Source organism: Sebastes fasciatus, chromosome 18 (assembly GCF_043250625.1).
Source record: "Sebastes fasciatus isolate fSebFas1 chromosome 18, fSebFas1.pri, whole genome shotgun sequence".
Lineage (NCBI taxonomy): Eukaryota > Metazoa > Chordata > Actinopteri > Perciformes > Sebastidae > Sebastes > Sebastes fasciatus.
The window spans coordinates 15,180,625-15,201,577 of record NC_133812.1 but is presented as its reverse complement, the minus strand read 5'-3'; the positions used below and the strand labels follow the sequence as shown (position 1 = coordinate 15,201,577).

The following is a 20,953-nucleotide window of genomic DNA, read 5'->3' as shown; positions in this document are numbered from 1 at the left end:
GCCATGCTATATGTTTTAATATGTACCATTTATTTTCCTGAACTCCGTGCATGCTGATAGTTTGAACTCGTATCTGATGTCCCCTGTTGTGTCTCCCGTTGTGTCTCAGTCCCTCAGGATGTACGTTCTGGGGGAAGAAGCCATGGTCTCAAACCCGCAAGGTTCTGTGGCAGGTGGGCATGTTGCTCGGAGCGCCGGTGGTCATCTCCCTTATAGCGGGCATCGCCATCCCAGTCATCATTGTGGGCATACCAATCTACATGGGTCGCAAGGTACAAAACAGCCAGTAAATCCTGTGTCATGTCAAATAATAATGGGTTTGAATGGATATGCTCTTTTGATCGACTAGTTTTGTCTAGTTGGAGTTTGTGCATGTGGCAGCAAAGACAGCAGACAGTCCAACATGTGTAAACTGCTCCCATAGACTATAATGTTTAAAGTGAATAAATTAATCTGAATGAATTATTCTGAATCAACCAACTTCTTCCATCAGATACAATAGTATCTAAAATATCCTATTAGTTTTGCATGTAATCAACAGATGTAAAATCAGATTTGGAACATGTTATCATGGAAATCATGTAGTTTGTTTCCTTTCCCGTCATGCATGCTGGGATGCACGTATTATTGGACATGAATAAGTGACAGGAATAAGTGGATGCAGTGAATGAGAACGACAAGGAACAAATTAAATTTCCATGATCTAATTTATGTTTTATTTATTGTCCTCCAGGTCCATGGTCGCTGTAAGAAAAACAATATCTCAGGAAGTAAGCACTACTTGACTGTGGCAAGTGGGGTGATGATGTCAGTGTTTGTGTCTCCGGTCATAGCAGCTGTCACTGTGGGTAAGGAACAAACAACAACATGGCTGTCGTCTGTCCTGTACACTAAGAAGAGTAATTGTAAAATGAGCTTGTAGTAGTGAATTACTTATAGATACTGAATTGTTTCAAAGAAAGTAGATAAAATTGCCACAATATCCTGAAACATAGCAGTTTAGGTCAGACACCAAAGATGCCTAATATTCTAAATATTTATTTCTATTTGAATAAGCTGTAGTTCTATCAACGTTTCTAATATCTGAGAGCAGTATTCATGTGGATCAAAAAGCCATTAAAGATAAAGATGATTCATATGGGTTTGATCAGCACACTGGCTGCTAGCTGCATAATGTCTTGGATAATCCCTCCCATAATAATGACTGAGTAAACACTTTGGAATCAACAAGACAGAGAAACGCCACTTCTTTTCACACTCTACACACACAATTTAAAACCTAAAAATAAAGAATTAGTTCAACATTTTGGGAAATACGCTTATTTGCTTTCTTGTCAAAAGTTAGATAATTCCCAGGGTGTGAAAATATTGACGCTTAGTCATGGCCGTTGGTGTTTGATTCCACTGCACAAGGCGCCCTTTAGAGGTGGTAGAAGACTCACTGGCCTTTCAATTAAGTACAATGTAAACCCATCCACGGCAACAGTTAACGCTCAGAGAAAGTGCTGTGGTGACGTAGTTTAAAGAGCGAAAGAGACACAGGTCGGGCGGGAGGGGAGGTGGATGGGTCTGACAACACAGGGCTTTCATCCAGGAGACCGCTGTTTGCTTCCTGTGCATTAAGTTTCACTTTGACTTTAAAATCAGCTGTTCGTTTGTGTTCACAACGTCTCATTTTCACTGTACGGACGTAGTAATTTTAAGCCCAAACATGTTGTTTTTTCTTAGACCTAGCTAAGTGTTTTTGTTGCCTGAACCTAAGTAAGTGTTTTTGTTTATTCACAACATTAAGCACGTTTACTGTGACTGAAAAGTGACGCAGAGGGGGCGGAACAAAGCGTCAGTATGTGACGATGAGAACGTGTCGCACCAACAGCCTGCTAACTTAGCTTAGCACAAAGACTGCCTTGACAATCACTGATTAACAAGTTATATCTCGTTTGAAGTGTAAAAAATGACACATTTTGCCCTCCGTAAAAACCAAGGTGACATCTTTGCACTTTTGTTTTTGTACAAGATACATTTGTACAGCTTTTGTAGAGATATAACAGGTTAACCAGTGAGCAGTGAGGCACTAGTAGGTGGATTTTGTTACCTTTCAACAGAACCAGGTTACCTGTTCCCCGTGTTTTAGTCTTTGTACTAAGCTAAGCTAACCAGCTGCTGTCAGGAGCTTCACATTTACCATAGAGACATGAAAGTGGTACCAATCTTCTTGGTAAGAAAGCAAATTTCCCAAAGACTATTCCTTTAACAGATCATGAGCTACACACATCTGAACATGCATCCAGGCTTGATCTGGTGTAAACAGTTAGTGCACAGCCATATGAAAAACCCACAAGCTAGGTTTCTGTATGCAAACATAGCGCTTGATTTCAGTACCAACACACATATAAAGTGCAAAGTAGCATTTCGATGACTCGTGCAACTTCCTCCTGTAGGTAGCCTAACATTCGTAGCTGTGACAGAAATCCTTAAGGCTTTAGCAGCTTCTCAGCTTCCCTTCTACAGTGTCACGGCCATCACCGAATCGCACACTGACGGGCCCTCCCTCGGCACACTCACACTCAAAACACATTTAGCTGAACTGTACTTTTCACCCTCATCTCCTACCACCTGTGTATCTCTCCCCTGTGTTTGCATCCCTGCATCTACGCCTCATTGTTCTCCCTCTCTGCACTACAACTGTTGTTTTCTTTCTCATATTTCACTCGCAGCTCCCCGTCTTTTTGTTTCTCTCTTTTTGACTCACACACACACACACATCCTCTCCTGTTCACTCCTCTCTTTCTGTGGACTGTTAGGCTGGCAGGCTCATCCTCTTGCCCTCGTTTCACCCTGTTGTTGAGTCAATAGCGTCCCGGTGTTCCCGCTGTGTTAATGATGTCCCTTTGTTTGGTCGGCACTCTGCTTTGTGTTCCAAAAATTCCTATCTCAATCACAGGTTGCATAATCGCACAGTGGAGGGAGGCTGCTGCACATCGAGTTTGGGGGCTTGTTGGAAGTACTTTTATGAAGGTTATGAAGGAGAGTGGGGAGAAATATAACTTATGATATTCTTATTTTGTCTTAATATGAATACCGGTGATCTATTGTAGTGAACACTTCATCTATTACTTTATTGTTTTGTCAAAATTGTGCATTGAAGACTTATTTTTTATTATCAGAAAAGTGAAAGGGCTATGTCGATTCAGTCATTTCTTGCATTAAACAGGTTGCTGTTTTGCTTCTAACTCTTACTTTACATGTTTTCGTGTTCACTGCAGGGATAGCTGTCCACCTCTCACCATAATAAATACATATTTAACTTTAATTGACCAGGAAATGGCCTCTCTTATATTCAAACTCTTTTTTTACAGGAGTTTCCTGGACAACATAGCAGCAACACAGAGAACATAACACATAGAGGTTTCAAAACATATAACACAGACTTGCAATGAATAAGATACAATATGAAGATGATAATCAAGATTCACAAAGCACATGAGATCAAAGGCATGAAATAAGATTGATAAATATACCGCAATAAATATTCCAAAAACAAGTAATATAAACTAGATATGCAGCAGATTAAAACAACAACATAAAATGGATGATTAATGCCGTATTGATTGCATCCAAATAAATGAGAATGGATTTTAAAATGTGCAAGGTTCCTGAATATATTGTTATAAGCATTATTTGGAACAATACAATTGCATAGATATGGACGTGAAGATGCCAAGAAAAGCTTTATAGATCAGTGTGTTCCTGCAACTTTATTCTGTGCAGTGCACAGTGGAGCAGGAGGGGCTCCCTCTTGTGTTTATTTGTGGGTATTGCAATAATAATATATGAAAAAAATTGTTTAAAGGGCCAGTCCACCAATTAAACACGTCTTAAAACTTAAAATCCCAGTAACGTAAAAGTGCATTTACTTGTCACGGGGAGTACTACTTCGCTTGTGAAATCATCTTTGTTATGTCTGAGTAAATTACTAGATACATCACTTGCTTTTGGCAAAGCTTATGGGAAGTCTAGACTTCCCATAATGCAGACCCATAACAGTGACTAAAAGCCAGGATATTTTTAAATCTGCTGCTTTGATTTTCTTTCTCGCAAGTCCCCCAACTTTATTGAAGTGCACTACTAAATTGCAAGAGTACTCTTTTAATAACCATTTCTATGTTATTAAAATGTATTTTGGCACAAACAAGACAAATGGTTATGAGAAATATATTCAGGATTGTTTTCTCATACTTTTCTTTTTTGTTTTTTTGCAGGTGTGGGTGTGCCGCTAATGCTGACTTATGTCTACGGGGTCGTCCCCATGTCGCTCTGTAGGAACGGTTGGTGTCGACCGCAGAATGAGCCCCCTGAAACACACAAAATCCAACTGGAGGACTTAGCCAGCTGTGAGTGCACATTTAAAGGAATAGTTTGACATTTATGGGATATGTGCTTATTTGCTTTCTTGTAATTTTTTCCCCCAAAACACGACCTGATCTGATGAAGTTTCAACTTCTCTTATAGATCTTCTATTCTCTCATGTAGTCAGTGACCACTGGACGGGTCAGAAGAACTCATCGCTCAGCGACACCAGCGTCCAGGAAGTCAGAGTCAGTGTACAGGAAGTGGGCGTCCTGCCCAGTACGAGCACCACGCCCCCGGAGCTAGATAGCTATGAGGAATTGGATGAAGCCACGAAACACCACGGATACACCCAGCAGGACAGCCAATCAGACTGCGAGGTGGTTATTGTGCCTGACAGCAAGCTCGAAGACACACAAGCGCTTCCTTTGAGGTAACTGTTGCCTCTGACTCTCCTCTTTTCTGTTTCTGCCCCTCTCTTTATGTTTTTAGGCAGGATTTTTTAGCCATGATAATGCTATGGCTTAAGGGATGCCAATGTTAGTCCACCACTTTGGTCCAGACTGAAATGTCTTGACCTCTATTGGATGGTTTCCCATGAAATTTGGTACAGATATCCATGTTCCACTCAGAATTATTTGTAATAACTTTTTGGTGATCCCTTAACTTTTCATCTAGCACCACCATCAGGTCAAAAATGTAATTTGTCCAATACTTGACCTGAAAACCTAATGATGTTCCCATCAGCCTCAGGTGTAGTTTTTAGTTTTAATTTTATTTTAGTTTTGACTTTTTGATTTCATTTTAGTTTAGTGAGTGCGTAGTTTAGAGTGCGTTTGTTAGTTTTAAGTTTAAATATAAGTTCAGTTTAGTTTCAGTTTTTCAGAAAGGTTTAGTTTAGTTTTTTATATATTTAGTTTTACAGTTGTTTTGTTTGTTTGTTTTTGTTACGGTCAGGTCTCTATCTAATAACATATACATACAAAATGGCCATAATGTTTAATGTTTAATCTTCGTGCTACTTTAGTCCGATGTGGGGCAAATGCAGCATACTGTAGCGCTGTCTCCTGGAACGTCAAGTCCATTCAATTTCTGTGGTTCCGTGTCACGAGAGTTGACGGAAATTCATGCTGTCTCTTTTTTTCTGGTTGTGATATATTATAGCTAAAAAAAATCTAACTAAAATTAATTTACGATCATTTATGTTTTATTTTTATTAGTTTTTTTAACCAGGAAATATTATTTCAGTTTAGTTTTAGTTTTTCCTAAAGGATATAGGTTTATTTGGTTTCAGTTTACTAAAAATATTTTTCACTGCTTATTTTCGTTTCAGTTTTAGTTTACTATAATAACCCTGGCTCAAAGCAGCGCTGTGCCCTAAGTACAGAGCTGCTGGCATGGCTGTTGATCTATCATGTAACTTCAGCAGACTCATCAAGGCGTTCTCTGCATAAACTTCCTGAAGTCGAAAACATTTCTGATTCCCTGGCAGCTTCGTATTGATTACTTCCTGTCTCTCTACTGTCGCCACAGGGAAGGAACCAATATTGAGGTCCGTGTGGAAATTGAGACCCATCCCAGAGGCGCCCGCCATTCCAGCCTAAGTAGCATCCTGTCTAGCCGAAGCTTGTCAGCGGAGTCTCTGGCACACTCGCATCCCCAGTTCCAAGACTACCTGCGTGCCTCAGAACTGGATGAAAGACGAGAGGGGGGAGGAGAGGGAGGAGAAGGAGGAAGAGGAGGAGGAGGAAGAGAGGAGCAGGAGGGAAGAGAGAAACCAGGAGGGGAAGCAGGAGGATACGAAGGGACAGTTTACCCAGTCTTTGAAATAGACAGTGTATGAGGCCCTCCAGTGCAGGCTTTGTACTTGGTTGAAGATAAGTCAGGTTTTATGGAAACAGAGAAATCCATGAGCTGACGTGTCGCTGGATTGACCTGAAACTCGTTGGCCAAGGCCACCTCCTGCTTCCAAGACGGGCCCTCCCACCAGTTGCCTTCTAGCTCCAGCCTCTAAAGGAAGACGCGGGTTTAGAGAGAGAGAAAGAGAAAGAGTGTGTGAGTGTGTGTGTATGAGACAAATAGCATGAGACTATGACATAAACATCGGAGGGGGATACACTGTAAAGCAGGCAGGATAGCATCCATCAATGATTCTAAAACGGAAGTGACTGAGAGCATGTTTTTTTTTCTGTGTTGTCCTTTCTGAAATAGACTACTTTACACCCCCTCGATCATGAATCTACTTCATGAGGCCCCTCTCTTCGTCTGGCTGTACTCTTACACTTCTATTAGTGACCTCACCTCTCTCCCCTCACAAATAAAGAGACCCCCCACATGAAGCATGATTTGTTTTATGGGGGAATAAGAATCTAACAACTTGTCGTGTCAGCAAATAGACATCACATGCTTCCCAAGCCAAGACAGTAGGGGTGATTTTTTTTAAAAAGAATATCTCCAGTATTTTAAAGAAGCAGTGGTCACACCTGAATTGGACAAACACACGACGCATGCGGCACTGTTCGATTACTCTTTCATGAACCAGTTGGAAAATGACATCTGGAAACTGTTGAAGCCTGTAACTGTTGCTCTCTATTGGAGTAAAAAGTGCTCTGTGACATTATGGCAGTGATTGGATCGACTGGCTGGCTTATAAATACCATTAATTATAACTATTAATCTCAAATCCACAGTCTTCCATGGAAGCAGACATGAGGCAATGTCACTTTTGCATTGTTTTAGTGCAGCTTTTAGCCCTCAAGAGGCTATTTCCTTTTAAACTGCAGTCTTTTTCTGATGAGTCTTAAATTTCAAAGTAGCTGCATGATTCTACTTGCTGTGTATCCAGGATAACACACACACACACACACACACACACGTATATGCCCACACACACAGCAGTCAGTGTAGTTGCAGTAGTGTGCGCTGCTGAGAGCATTAAATATAAACCTAAAAACCCTCTCAAATGATCACAGAGCACCAAAATTACAACAGCAGCATGCCACCTCAGGCTAAACTCTAATAACCCCTACTAGATGATCTATGAGAAACACATGACTATACATGCTCTGCTTAGCTTCCTGAGTGTGAAATACTTGTGAGAGAGATGAACTCGGACATGACGTGATAACCTGTGCTGGGTTGTGGAGAGAAATTCAATAAAGATTTCACCATGAAGGACAAAAACACAATGCATGTGTCTGTCACAAATTGATTTTTTCTTCATTGAAAGCTCAAGTGGAGTCGGAGAGTTCCCGGTTTCCTAATATGGCTAATTTTACCTTTATTGTATTAGTGCTTTACAGTAGAAGTACAGACAGGACAATTTGGGATAATGCAAAGGTCACACAAAGGTTGAAATTGAAGTGGGGATGTTGAAAATGTCTTCTTTAGGGCTGTCAAAGTTAACACGTTAACACATATTCATTTTAATACTTGACAAATCTCCCTTTAAGGTACATTTTGAGCAAATTAAAAATGTGAGATTAAATTGTGATTAATCATGATTAAATATTTTTAATCGATTGACAGCCCTGGTCTTCTTGTGACTTTGTGTAACCAGCTCCAAGTGTAGTTCAACATTTTTTTAAATATTTTTTCTGAAGTAGAATGATCCAGTAATTCACAAGGAAAACAGAATCTAAAAACTTTATTTGGCTGAAATCTTGTTTTTTTCCAGGTGTCCTCTACTGTTAATCATCGTGTGACCCCTCAGGTTCATCTCGCGACCCCTTGTGAGTGTCCTGATCCTCAGTTTGGGAACCACTCTTTTAGGTCATCAGGGTGCCCATAATTATTTATATTTTAAGAATCAATTTATAGTTTATTTTGTAAAAAAAACTATAACTTTCAGCTATTATTAGTAGGGCTGTCCTCAACCAAAGAAATTCTTAGCTGACTAACTCTCATAACGATTTTGTCGACTGATTGATTAGTTGATTTAATCAACAAATCTCTTAAACTGAGTTTCTCCACAAAGAATCGCACAAAAGCACCACAAAATCTTGTGTTTACCAGAGATGTGCTCATAAGTTTCTTGGAAATTAGTCATTCAGTATGAAAATCATAAAAAAATGACTAATCAACTAAAGAAATCTTAGTCACCTAAGACCAAAACGACCAAGCGACTAATACCCCTTTCACACCGAGGACTCAACCGGGGTTGATTGTGTGTTTGAAAGGGTCAACCCCGTGTTGACCGACTCGGCTTCGCGACCCAGGTTGAGAGGTGGGTCAAATCAGGGGTCAATTTCAATGTGAACGGCATGCACCAGGGTCGCTAACAACCGGGGCAGGACAAATCTATTTTGGTTGCAAATGGGGAGCGTACAGTCCGTGATGCAACTTGTCACAGGTCAACCTATAGCTCAAACAAAACGGTGCGACGACAGCAGGAATTGACAAAAGGAGGGTTGAACATGGGTCTGATAACCCTGGTCCAACCCTGATCATTGGTGTGAAAGTGGTATAAGAGGGGGCAGCCTTAGACCACTAGAAGACAAGATGAACCTGTCATTGGGAGAGGCCCAACATGCTGCCAAGGACCGAATGCAATGGAGAGAGCTCATTGAAGCCTTATGTCCCATAGGGGATGAAGAGGAGTGAGCCTTAGAACTGATATCCCTTATGCTGAAGATGGGGGACAACCACACTGTGATAGCTGGTTTCAACCAATAGAGGGCACCAACGTACTAAAATGAATCCTAGTTTTGTAGTTGTTAGATATTCATTTGTGCCAAAATATATTATCAGGTATTCAGACATTTTTTTTTTTTTTTTAGCAATTAACATATCTGTGACCCAGCCTGGAAAAAACAGGAAAGAAAGAGAAAATTGCAATAAAGAGGCATGTAGTCCATAACTATAATTTGAATTCTGTCATGAATTAAAACAAAAAAGAGTGTGTTGTTTCTAAATATTAATGATGTTAAAGGGATGACATAGTCTTTATTTAAGAGCAAAACTTGGCAACAGTGCATCCACAAAAGGTCAATAAAGTGCTATGAGATAAAAAAAAAAAAAAAAAAGTGCAGTTGTAAACTCATTATCCATGAACTCATTAGTGAGTATAAGTCCTTCACACTGCACAATGATGCTGTAATGATTTTTCATTAAGGTCTGCTCCTTCAGACTGGAGCACTTTGGTCTGTCAGAGCTCATCAAGGTTGGAGGGACACGCCCTTAACTTTGGAGAGACGGTGCAGTAGGTGCATGTGCTCCTCAGCTGGGTTGCCAGTCTCTCTCTGTATAGTATAGTAGAGGGGGAGAAAAACGATTCAGGGTGGGAACTTATACATCAGTGCTCTTCGCCTCTTCTTTTTTGGTGCATCCTCCATTTGTCGAGCTGCTGTATTTCCCTCCACCGTGGTCCGGACTCAGGACTCGGAGACTAGGGGATCCCACCTGCCCCGGAGAGAAGACACACACACCTCGGGATGGATGCACTCAAATCCGCCGGAAGAGCGATTATCAAGAGCCCCGGAGTCCCGCGGCACACATGGGGAACTTCCAAGCACGAAAGTGAGTATGTGTGTGTGTTGTAATGTTTGGATTTGGTTCAGTGTTGCAAAGATTTTGGTGGAGAGAGATGGAGAAGGACAATGTGTGCCTCTGGCTGCTCGGAGGAAGCTAATGGAATGTTGTGTGTCCGTTCTGGAATCACAACAGCTACATTGTTACCAAATGTATCAGTAGAGGTGGATGTGGATGTACTGTATAGTGTCAAAAAGCTGTTCACTTACAGTCTGTCCACTATTATAAAGCTCAGACTCATTGCTTTACTTTACTTCCTGGTGAGTGAGTGAGCTGGCTATAGTCCCACTGCCAACTGTCCCCTATAACTAAACAACTAGTATACATTAAAACTGGCTTATTGATACCGGAAATGAGTCGAATAAGGAAGTAGTCGTCAACATAAGCAAACGGTTTAAATAAATAAATAAATAAATTGATTCATTTTGTAATTGTTTCATCAAGTTAACAATGCCAAATTTCCAGCTAATTAAATGTGACAATTTTTGTGTATTTTATATCATTTTTGTATTGACTACCTTTGGGTAAACAAAACAAGACATTGAACACATCACGCAATCTTGTGATGGGCATTTTCTCTCTTTTTTGATATTTCAAATGTTTTTTTGTTTTTTTAAATATATTTCATTAATATTGTAATTGTTTCATCAAGCTAAAAATGCCAAATTTCTAGCTTCTCAAATGTGACAATTTTTGTGTATTAAGGGAGTAGTCGGTCCACAAAAGCAAACGGTTTAAAAAAAAAAAAAAAAAAATGGATTCATATTGTAATTTTTTCATCAAGCTAAAAATGCAAAATTTTCAGCTTCTCAAATGTGACAATTTTTGTGTATTTTACATAATTTTTTATTGGCTACCTTTGGACTGTTGATATACGATAAAACGATAATACTTTATTGTCAGACAGGTCTGAAATTTCTTTTGCATCACAGCAGCTCCATTTGCAACATCACAAAAAGGACAAAGACAAGAAACAAGGATACATACATTTAAACATTACAATCACAGAAGACGATATTCAGAGCCCTTCAAACGTACATTTGATCTGGGATTAGGCTCCATATTTAGTTTGAGGATTGACTGGTGTACAAAAGAGTGCTTCAGTCTAACCTTATTAAATCGTGGAACCCTGTATCTTCGATTTGTCTTATTTTGTTGGCCAGACAAAACAAGACATTGAACGCATCACGCCATCTTGTGATGGGCATTTTCTCTCTTTGTTTTGACATTTCAAACGTTTTTTTTGAAAAAAATATTTGATTAATATTGTAATTGTTTCATCGAGCTAAAAATGCCAATTTTCCAGCTTCTCAAATGTGACAATTATTTTTTTTGTATACGAGAGAGCGAGCGGCCTATTGAGAGAGGCTGGGACACGGGTCTTGGGTATGGGGTATGACACATTCACAGTGTAACTGGAGCTGCAGTCTTGCGTTGCGATTGGCTCAATTTCGGCGAGTGCAGACCAGATTTTATTGCGCATGTGTTGTACCTTAAAGATATGGCGCATTGACGCAAGACATCTCCTCCTTGCCCGCTCCCTACGTAGATATAAACGTCTCATTCTAAGGTAACAAAACAAAACGATTCTTATTATCAGGTGATTACACACTAAAGAAAACATACTTATTAATATTATATTTCATTTCTGCGAGTGAAGTGAACTGACGTGACGTGACGTGACGTGACGTGACGTGACGTGACGTGACGTGACGTGACGTGACGTGACGTGACGTGACGTGACGTGACGTGACTTGACGGTCAACAGAAAATGTCTGAGCCTAACTCACCCTCTTTGTCTGAATCCCGCCGTCCAAGTGCACAGGTAAATAAAGTGAAACCCCACCCCTGTCCCAATTACCGGAAACGATTGTAACCAAAAGAATGTGTGCAGCCTAAACAAATAATAATAAACAACACAGGATAAATACACATTTTGGCTCCTACAACATGTGTACACTATTTTCAGCAATACATTCAAGAAAATATCGTACATAGATAGATAGATAGATAGATAGATAGATAGCTAAATAAACCAAAGAACGTATATTGCCAAGAAGTGAAAGTCAATTGTTTGTTTCATTGCAACATCAGCGCCCAGCAGCAAAGCTACGGTTCTGCCATTTTGGACTGAAAGAGACTACCGGACACTGGTAAAACAAAATTATTTCTCTTCTATATCATATTTTACCGAAATGGCCTATGTTGAACAATAATATATTCTAAATATAATTAGCGTTTTCAGTCCAAAATGGCTTTGTCTCTTTGCTTCTATACTCTTTGGACAAACCACAATCAAATATAATTTTAATGATATACAGTACTTGACTAGACTGTTTTATTTGCTAGTAGTTTTTCAAATAATCCAGAAAATGTTATAGCCTACAAAATGTGCATGGTTGCTCCTCAGTTACTACAGTGTGAAGTACAGGAGGTTGTGAGCACTGAGTGAAGGGTCAGAGCAGCAAACCTTGTCACACCATCGGTGACGGGCAGAATGAGAGGCTGCTTTGCCGCCTGCAGCTCTGCTGTCTCCCCTGATGTGTGAAGTGTTGTCTTGAGCGCTCCCTCCCTGCAGCTACATCGCCTGTGAGCTTCTCGCTGCCATAAATGCTAGCATGCTGTCTTTTTTTTGCCTCATGCTAGATTCCTCTGCTCAGTGAATAATCGGCACCCCATGCCATCTTTAATTAAACATGACTGATTGATCTCACATCCAGGAAGATGAGCGTGGTCTCTTTGGTTTCTCTAGGAAATGTTCTATATACATTATTGAATATTAAGTATTATTGAGTCTAAATCTGTGGCATTTAAAAGTTTTCTCATTGGATTAGGGCTTTCATGTCTTAAATGGTTTGAGATGTTGCTGCTGCTGGATTAAAACTTCTGATCTTGTTTTTTTGTGCAAACTTTGATTGATGGGAGTTGTTATTGTTTTCGTCAACATCACCATATTCTCCATCGACATCTCGTATTGAAAGACATTGTCGGTGTCACATTGTTAGCAGGAGGCTCTGCATTGTGCTTTTCTTCTCTTATTGTTTGAATCAGAAAGAGAGGGGGGAAAGAAAAAAAAAAAGCCAAACAATGTTGTCAGAGCAGAATCCAGCTCTTTCATTTCAGCGCCTGATGACAGAAGCAGTTTGTGTCTGAGAGCCAACAGAGGAATCAGGCTGGAAAAATGTGAACATAGCAGTCACAAACAGTACAGACAGACAGGGGTGACTCCTGATGTCCAGGAGCTACTTAGCAGGCAATTTGGAGAGAGGACAGCATCTGTGTGTGCTGGCATGTGGCGATGCGTCAAAGCTGGCTGTCGGAATGCAAATAAAGCAACATCGCAGATGCTTGGCACGACCACACACAAATTAGGTGTGATTAAAGTTGGGAAATGAAGAGATGAATTATTTGTGTCCTGTCTATGGAGCGGTCACCTTAACCACAGTTAACGATATTATACAGTTAATTTCTTTGTGGATGAAGTCTGTATAGTAACTGTGACTTGCCAAGTTGTTTAATAGAGAAATTATATAGAGACACAATGGACCATTTGAGTTCCTGTTGAAAGATCTTAGCATTAGTGCTTTGTTTTAAATGAGACTATAGTGTCAAGGTGAGACGAGACAGAGGCATTTAATTGGATGATGACTTGAGTATTGTATTTTTACGGGGGAGAGCAGCGCCACTCAAAAGCACATGGCAAAAAGCTTTTACTGAATATACCGGCATGATTAATGTGGTTGCCACCTGACCTTTCTGCTGTAAGGTCAAACCTCCCCTTGACTAATGTGTCTCAAAAGCCTTTTTCAGACACACACCTCGTTAGGTTAATGGCAGTTCTATATGTCGATCTAATGTCTGAATGAGTCCCTTACATGTTAAAGTCATGACAGCAGTCTTAATAGGTCGGACCAAGTAACACATCCAACGCAGCACAAGTCCGAACCGAATGCTGTTAGGTTAACGTCACAGCGGCGAGGTAAATAAAATGCGTGTCTCGTTCGCCTCATTAAGAGCAGTATAATGAATCCATCACTTAATTATACACAAAGAAAACAAGAGCGGGGTTGATAAACTGGAAAACACTTCAAATGAGCCAATTTAAAGTTGTTGTGGACGTTCTTCTCAAATCAAATCAGTCTAAAAAAAAGATGATTTGCTCCTGGTGGAGCAAAACAACCGCAGTAATAATGAGACCTGCATACATTTTTGATTTTCATTCTGCATAAATGGCATGTAAGACACTACAAATATGCAGCAAAATGCTTTCCATACACCATGTGGCCAAATGGATATTAAAGTCCCAACTTAACATATCGTCATTCTATTCTTGGGTCCTCTTGGATGTCATGAAATAGGCAACAGGATGTGCTACAAAATGTATTCAGGAGTTCACAACGAGAAGAGGTGGTGTATCTGTCTTGCACGCAACTGTCTTTATTTAACCCTTTGAAGTCCACAATAGTGCTTATTGTGATGTCATTTCCCTAAAAATCTGTACAACCTAAGCTAAAAGGTTATGTAAGTCAATAAACCATATTAATAATTGAAAAACTGAAACAAACTATTTCTGAACACTTCATAAATTATTTGAACTATACACATTTTTACGAGCGGATCGAGTGCAAAGGCGTTTTGATAGTTTCGTTACGTTCTGCTGCACATAATATAACGTAATGACTTCATTACAAGTGTGCAACATGATGGCGCGAAAGACAGAAGCCTCAGCTTTCCGCTGCTCCTTATTTTAGATTTAAATAGGATCATGCAAACAACGATCTTCCACAGCCGCCCGCAGGCAGTCCGTATTTAAGGCTTTAATGGGAAAATAACTTAAAAAAAAAAAAATGCAAGCCTGTGATTACACAGATGTGACATGTTTTTTCCTTACTTTCCTCCAATGTCACTGCTTTCTCTCGTGCAGCAGGTGCCAAACATTGATTGAGCATTGTGGCTCTTTTCTTAAGGGTCCTGTCAAGTCTGTATAAAGCTATAAGGAGGAACATTTACATAACAGTTAGGTGAGGCCAGCAATGTTATATATTTCCTGTCTGAACAATTTGCTAAAATTGAAAGAATATTGAAATGTCCTGTTAGGTTATGAATGGCATTACCATCACCACAACTGTGGCATTCCTAATGTGTGTTTTAAATACTGTATTCTGCTGACAGTGTGCAAGTCTGACTAAGCCACTAGTGCCTGTGACAACTATTACAACCAAATATCTTCTTCTGTATTTGTACAACCTCAGGATAAGGCATGAGAAATAAGTAAAAATCCATGATGATCGGTTGCTATATTAAGTTACACTAATGCCCCCTTTTCACAAGTAATAAAACCAGGCAGAATAATTTAAGTTCCACTCTACCTTACTAACATGAAAAAGATCTATTTCTGGACATGCATGAGACCAGTCTTCAGTTCTTTCGCCAGCAGAAAGCTGACATGTACCACACTTCCCCGTCTCCCCTCGTGGCCGTCCGTTGTCATCTGTTGAGGTCAAAGCCACTGGCAGGACGGAAGAGGACACAGCATGTGCCTGGAGTACAAGCCTTCCCTTTGGATCACATCACACAGAAAGCAGTACGGACCTTTGTGTATCTCAGAAGTCACACACACTTGCCCTTGGCGCCAAGGACGTCCGCGCTGTACAGTCTGCATCAATTTAAAATCGTGTAGCTTTGGGACAGACGGAGATGAATCCAATAAGACTGTGTCCTTGGGTCTGGGATTGTTTCTTATAATTCTTATAGTGGTGTAAATATCAAAGCTTGCTTCTTCTACACAGCTCTGTGAGCAATATCAAAAGAAAAAATGGAAAATAAGTGGCTTCTTTTAGTTCTTGAATACACATCTAAAGTGTTATTGCTGTGAGGAAAACAGGCAGTTTGTATCGCTGTGCTTTGCAGTGATCTGAAATTAGTGGACTCACCAGTCGTTAGGTTGGACCGGTTGGGATCTCTGGCAGTGAATTCAGCCTGCGGTTCTATTAACGCTGACAGTAGCTTGACTGAATGACATGCAGGAGGCAGCGGTGTCAGTTAGCAGTGACCCTCGAGGAGCAATTATCTCTCAATGGCTCGTTACGACTCAGGAAGCCGTGAGTCAGGGGAACGCCAGCGAAGAGGAGGAAGAGCAGAGGGAGGGAATGGTGGGAATATACGGGAGAATGATAGAGGGAACGTCAGCAGTGCATCAGGAATGAGAGGGATGAATGCCGGGATTACTGCCTCTGCTTTCAATGTGATCCAAAAAAAATGAGTTGATGATAATTGGGCACTGATGGAGCATTTGGATTTGTGTTATGATGCAGAATTAAAGTGTCATCAATGCTGCATTGAGCACCAAATACGGTATAATCTGTCTGTGTCGACTGGGAAACCCATTTAATGAGAGATTTTACACGAATCACAGAAAACCTATTTTCCAGCCATGCAGATGTTTTTTTGTTTTTCGCTCCTCATTATCTGATCCATTATCCATTATCTTATCTGAGATATGCATTTCTCAGTTTTCTGATGCCATAATACAATAGAGGGGAATGTGGTTTTGTTTGTGTTGCTCATAGATTTCGTTATTGATTTACTTGCTGATTATTTTTTCAATTAATTGATTGTTTAATTGATAAAATGTCCAAAAATAGTGAAAAAATGTGTTGTTTTGTCCGACCAACAGTCCAAAACAGAATATTCAGTTTACAATAACATAAACTAGGGCTGCAACTAATGATTATTTTAACTGTCAATTAATCTGTTGATTATTTTCTCGATTAATCGATTTGTTGTTTGTTCTTTAAGATGTCAGAAAAAGGTGAAAAATGTCCATCAGTGTTTCCCAAAGCTCAAGATGATGTCCTCAATTGTCTTGTTTTGTCCATATTCAGTTTACTGTCAGAGGAGTAAAGAAATCAGAAAATATTCACATTTAAGAAGCTGGAATCAGAGAATTTAGATTTTTTTTCTTTAAAAAATTACTCAAACCTATTAATTGATTATCAAATTAGTTGGCGATTAATTTAATAGTTTTTTGATCATTGCAGCTCTAATATAAAACAAGGAAAATTTGAGACATTGGAGAAACTGATCCCAGAGAATTTTGGGCTATTTTTGCTTGAAAACTTGACTAAACGATTGACTAAAACGAACAAATTATCAAAATAGTTCAACTAATCGACCGACTAATTGATCATTGAACTAATTGTTTCAGCTCTACAGGCCTAAACCACTGAAAAAAATACTGTTAAACAATTCAGTGTCCTAGTTTACTCTGGATAATCCTCAAACTTTGCTGTGAGAAAGTTTACAGTGGAACTAATTTGCATTATCTTTGCACACATTATCTGATTGCTATGCTTTCAGTGGCTAGGCCCTGGATTTATTTAGCCTAACATGATATCTAGGAAAGGTTGAATTTGCATATAGTACAATATATGACCTTTTACAGAAATGCCCTGTTTGCACAGTTACACACAGATAATGTACCAAGAGCAGACAAACGGAAGAGAATAAGCAAGACTGAAGTTACAGAGAGTATTCTCTCTTTTCTTCTTTTCATTTTCAGGTGGCTTTGCAGAATATTCCATGCAACCGATGCACTAAAACAGTGAAATCCGAAGTCTTAACTATATTAGTTACAGTGCAGAGTTTCTTATGTTAGCTCTGATAGCTCTGGCACAAGTTCCAGGCATCCAGCATTTCCAGTTTAAAGAAGAAACGCTCAGTTTTGCATCTATATAGATTATAAACAGCCATTTATAAGACCGGTTAAAGTCAATATGTGCTCTTAGCTGAGCTTCGGTGCATCACACGACGATTTAACTGAGCAGATTTCCCACCTATACGCTGCATAATTCATGCTCGCACACTCATCAGTCTCACCAGTCGCAGGCTGAGGATAGATTAGATGATAAAGTGCTGCTAATGAGTTTTCATGGAACGTGTTTTGAAATAAGAAATCAATTAGACAGGTTACTTTCCTCAAAGATCAGCAGCTGCCAACGTTGGGAGGCATTGCTTGCATTGCATTGATAATTTAAGTTATTTAAACCCATTGTGTGTCCCCCAGGGTCCTTTTGAATGCACGACTCAAAAAGCTCCCAATTATCTTGAGATAATCAGGATTTGGTCTTGGAAAGAAACATTTTCCCATCAAGAAGTACGTCATAGCCATTTCCCTTTTAGCGCATTTGAAGCTTAGCAAAGTGACTCATTGAACATGATGTTCAAATGTGGTTTTATTTAGTTGTATGATTAATAGCGGCGAGGATTTGCGTGAGTGCATGACCTTTTTGACTCTTTCCACTTTGGTCGGAACAGAACTGCATGAGCTAAATCCCCCCAACACGGTGATTAGTTGGATTATTGTCAAAAGCACAGCTACCTCAGTGACAGCTCTGCACAGACTCTGTATTAGTCTGCTGCTTCCTGCTTTTTATTTCCTCACTTAGTTTTTAATTTCTGTGGAACTTGATGCACATTTTCAGTCTTTTTTCTTTATTTCCTATTTTGTGTTTCTGACATTAGATTAAATTTTATTATGCTCTTCTTTTACCAAACTGCACTTTTTTAGCAATAGCGACGAGGCTTTTGGGGTAACAATGTCTGTCTGTCTGTCTGTCTGTCTGTCTGTCTGTCTGCCCACCGCTGTGGTTTAGACTGAAATATCTCAACAACTATTAGATGGATCGCCATGAAATTTTGTTTCGACATTCCCGTCCCTCTCAGGATCAATTGTAATAACTTTAGCCTGACCTTTCATCTTACTTCATCGTCAGGTCAGCATTTAAATTTGTCTTTGTTTTTAGTGCAAACTAGCAAATACTATCATGCTAACATGCTAAACTAAGATGGTGAACGTGGTAAACTTTATATCTGCTAAACATCAGGTGGCAAAGAAAAGTCTGAAAAGTTGCTTGCATTCTCTCTAACAGCCAGCAGGGGGCGACTCCTATTTGCGAAAAGAAGTCTGACTGTATAGAAGTCTATGAGAAAATTAACCTATACTTCTCACTTGATTTATTACCTCAGTAAACATTGTAAACATGAGTTTATGGTCTGAATCACTAGTTTCAAGTCTTCTTCAATACAACATGATGTTCATTGAGTAAATGATGGTCTCATTTAGAGTCAAATAGACCATAAAGCAGGGGATGCTTTAGGGCGTGGCTACCTTGTGATTGACAGGTTGCTGCCATGGCGTTGTCCGGTCTGGGAGTTGTCTGTATTTTTGTCTTACAACTTTAACCCTTTCACAGTGTGTTCTTAGTTCATGAAAGTTAATTGTAACCTTTTGGTCGCCTGAAAACGTCTTATTCAGCATTCGGTTGTGCTTAGCTCCACCCTCTCGTGTCACTTCGGTTGCAAAAAAACAAGATGGTGACGGCCAAAATGCCGAACTCGAGGCTTCAAAACGGCGGTCCACAAACCAATAGGTGACGTCACAGTGACTACGTCCACTTCTTATATACAATCTTTGATCAGCATGTTAGCATTGCGAGCGTGTCTCAATGTCATCCTCACAGAGCTGCATAGAGTTAGCCTATATTTTTCTCCTCGGTCAGTGGCCTACTGTAATTTTCTTATACTAAAGCTTATATTTGTGTTAATCTGTTTGTGTTTTCCACCCCCTTCGCATGAATCCAGTTCAGGTTACCAAGGTGATGTTTTGGGTTGTCAAGAGGAGATACAGCATTAAATGGATTTATGATATCGTCACACTCAACTAAGCATGCTTGGAGCAGGTTAAATGAAGCCCTCGAGGCCTATTTTGTGGTGTATTTGGGCAGCTGAGAACAATAACCTCTCACTGGGTTGACAAGTGCTTCACCACACTAAATGCTCCTCCTGTCACACTTGTCGTCTTGTGTTTTTTAATCCTGCGGTTGCTATGGGTGTTTTGAAATTTAATAATGCCTCATTCTTTTTCTGTCATAGGTCTGAGTTTAATCAAAGCTTAGCGGGAGGCTCTTCTGTCCTTTATTCCCCCAACTATGATTTCCGCATTAATGCCTTGAAATCCCCAATGTGCCGAGGCGATTCACTTTAATTCTTCCTTGTGGTTTAAGGATAACAGGATGTTTTGGAAATGAGGATGTATGAAAGATCTAACAAGATGTGTATTTGTGCGGCAGGGGGGTTTGCTTTAATCTTTTAAAACCTATTTTTCATTTTGTTGGAAAGGTCACTGCAAATGTGACTTACAATTCCACCTCTGGGAACAACGTCTATATTGATTTTCTTGTACCTGAGGCTGAAATTTATCCTCCAATAACTCAATTTCAACTAAACACTCATGTACTGAATCTAATTTTTCATGATGGTGATTTTTTTTTCTTCACCTTTTCACATGCTGTCTTGTGCCGGTTACATTTGAAGCTGCGAGTATATTTTCTCCGCTGTTGCACTCCACAAATATTGATTTTTAAAGCCTCGGCCTCATGTTATTAAAAACTGCTCCACATCATATTCTTTATTGATTTTCTTTGTGAGACCCTTGAGAGTGGCGTTATGGCAAGTGTACATTTTCTCATGGCCCACATTACATATAGTATGTGCTGTAAGTGCTTACGTTTGGTAACTCGTAAGCCTTCTAAACTTACATTTTATCTCTGTTAGCCAGTTTAACATTGACAGCTGAGGGCATCCTTCACTCCCGCAGTCTAACAGAGATTAAGTAAGGCTCCTTATTTCACCTCCACAAACACAAACACCTGTAATCAAACCACAGCTTTAGTGTCTCATATACAGCTCATTAATATGCTGCTCTCTGCAGTCTCTCTGGAGCGTTTTTAGCACCAACAAGGTTCCCCGGCCTGAAGTAAAGTGAATTATGCAACACAAGGAAACTGAGAGACCCTGTCTTGGGAGTGCTGCTGCAACAACACACACACACGCACACACACCATCCAGCTTCCTGTTCAGTGTGCACAGTGGAGTCCTAACACAGTGAAGTCCTCTTTCTGTTTGATGTCCGTGGCAGCTGTCTGTGAAATGGGATATGCTGTCACTCCGGTGTAAGAGTCTTTTTGAGCATGTTTTCTATTGTTATTCTGTTGGTGTGTGTGTGTGTGTGTGA

The 20,953-nt window shown here is 39.9% G+C and overlaps 2 protein-coding genes across 10 annotated transcripts in view; both read left to right on the top strand.

The window, feature by feature from the left end:
- Positions 1-7,538, top strand: part of LOC141755827 (E3 ubiquitin-protein ligase RNF19A) — a 28,887-nt gene extending 21,349 nt beyond the window's left edge. For 2 of the 4 annotated variants that reach the window (XM_074615074.1, XM_074615075.1), the window contains 5 exons: positions 110-272; positions 734-848; positions 4,263-4,394; positions 4,513-4,783; positions 5,884-7,538. In XM_074615074.1, coding sequence (XP_074471175.1) covers positions 110-272; positions 734-848; positions 4,263-4,394; positions 4,513-4,783; positions 5,884-6,193 — 991 coding nt within the window. In that variant the 3' untranslated portion in view covers positions 6,194-7,538. The remainder of the gene's footprint in view (positions 1-109; positions 273-733; positions 849-4,262; positions 4,395-4,512; positions 4,784-5,883) is intronic. The other 2 variants (XM_074615077.1, XM_074615076.1) reach the window with 2 other exon arrangements.
- Positions 7,539-9,301: 1,763 nt separating this feature from the next.
- LOC141755825 (low density lipoprotein receptor adapter protein 1) overlaps positions 9,302-20,953 on the top strand; it is a 155,634-nt gene continuing 143,982 nt past the window's right edge. For 4 of the 6 annotated variants that reach the window (XM_074615067.1, XM_074615069.1, XM_074615071.1 and 1 more), the window contains exon 1: positions 9,302-9,867. In XM_074615067.1, the coding sequence (XP_074471168.1) occupies positions 9,783-9,867 (85 nt within the window). In that variant the 5' untranslated portion in view covers positions 9,302-9,782. The remainder of the gene's footprint in view (positions 9,868-20,953) is intronic. The other 2 variants (XM_074615070.1, XM_074615072.1) reach the window with 1 other exon arrangement.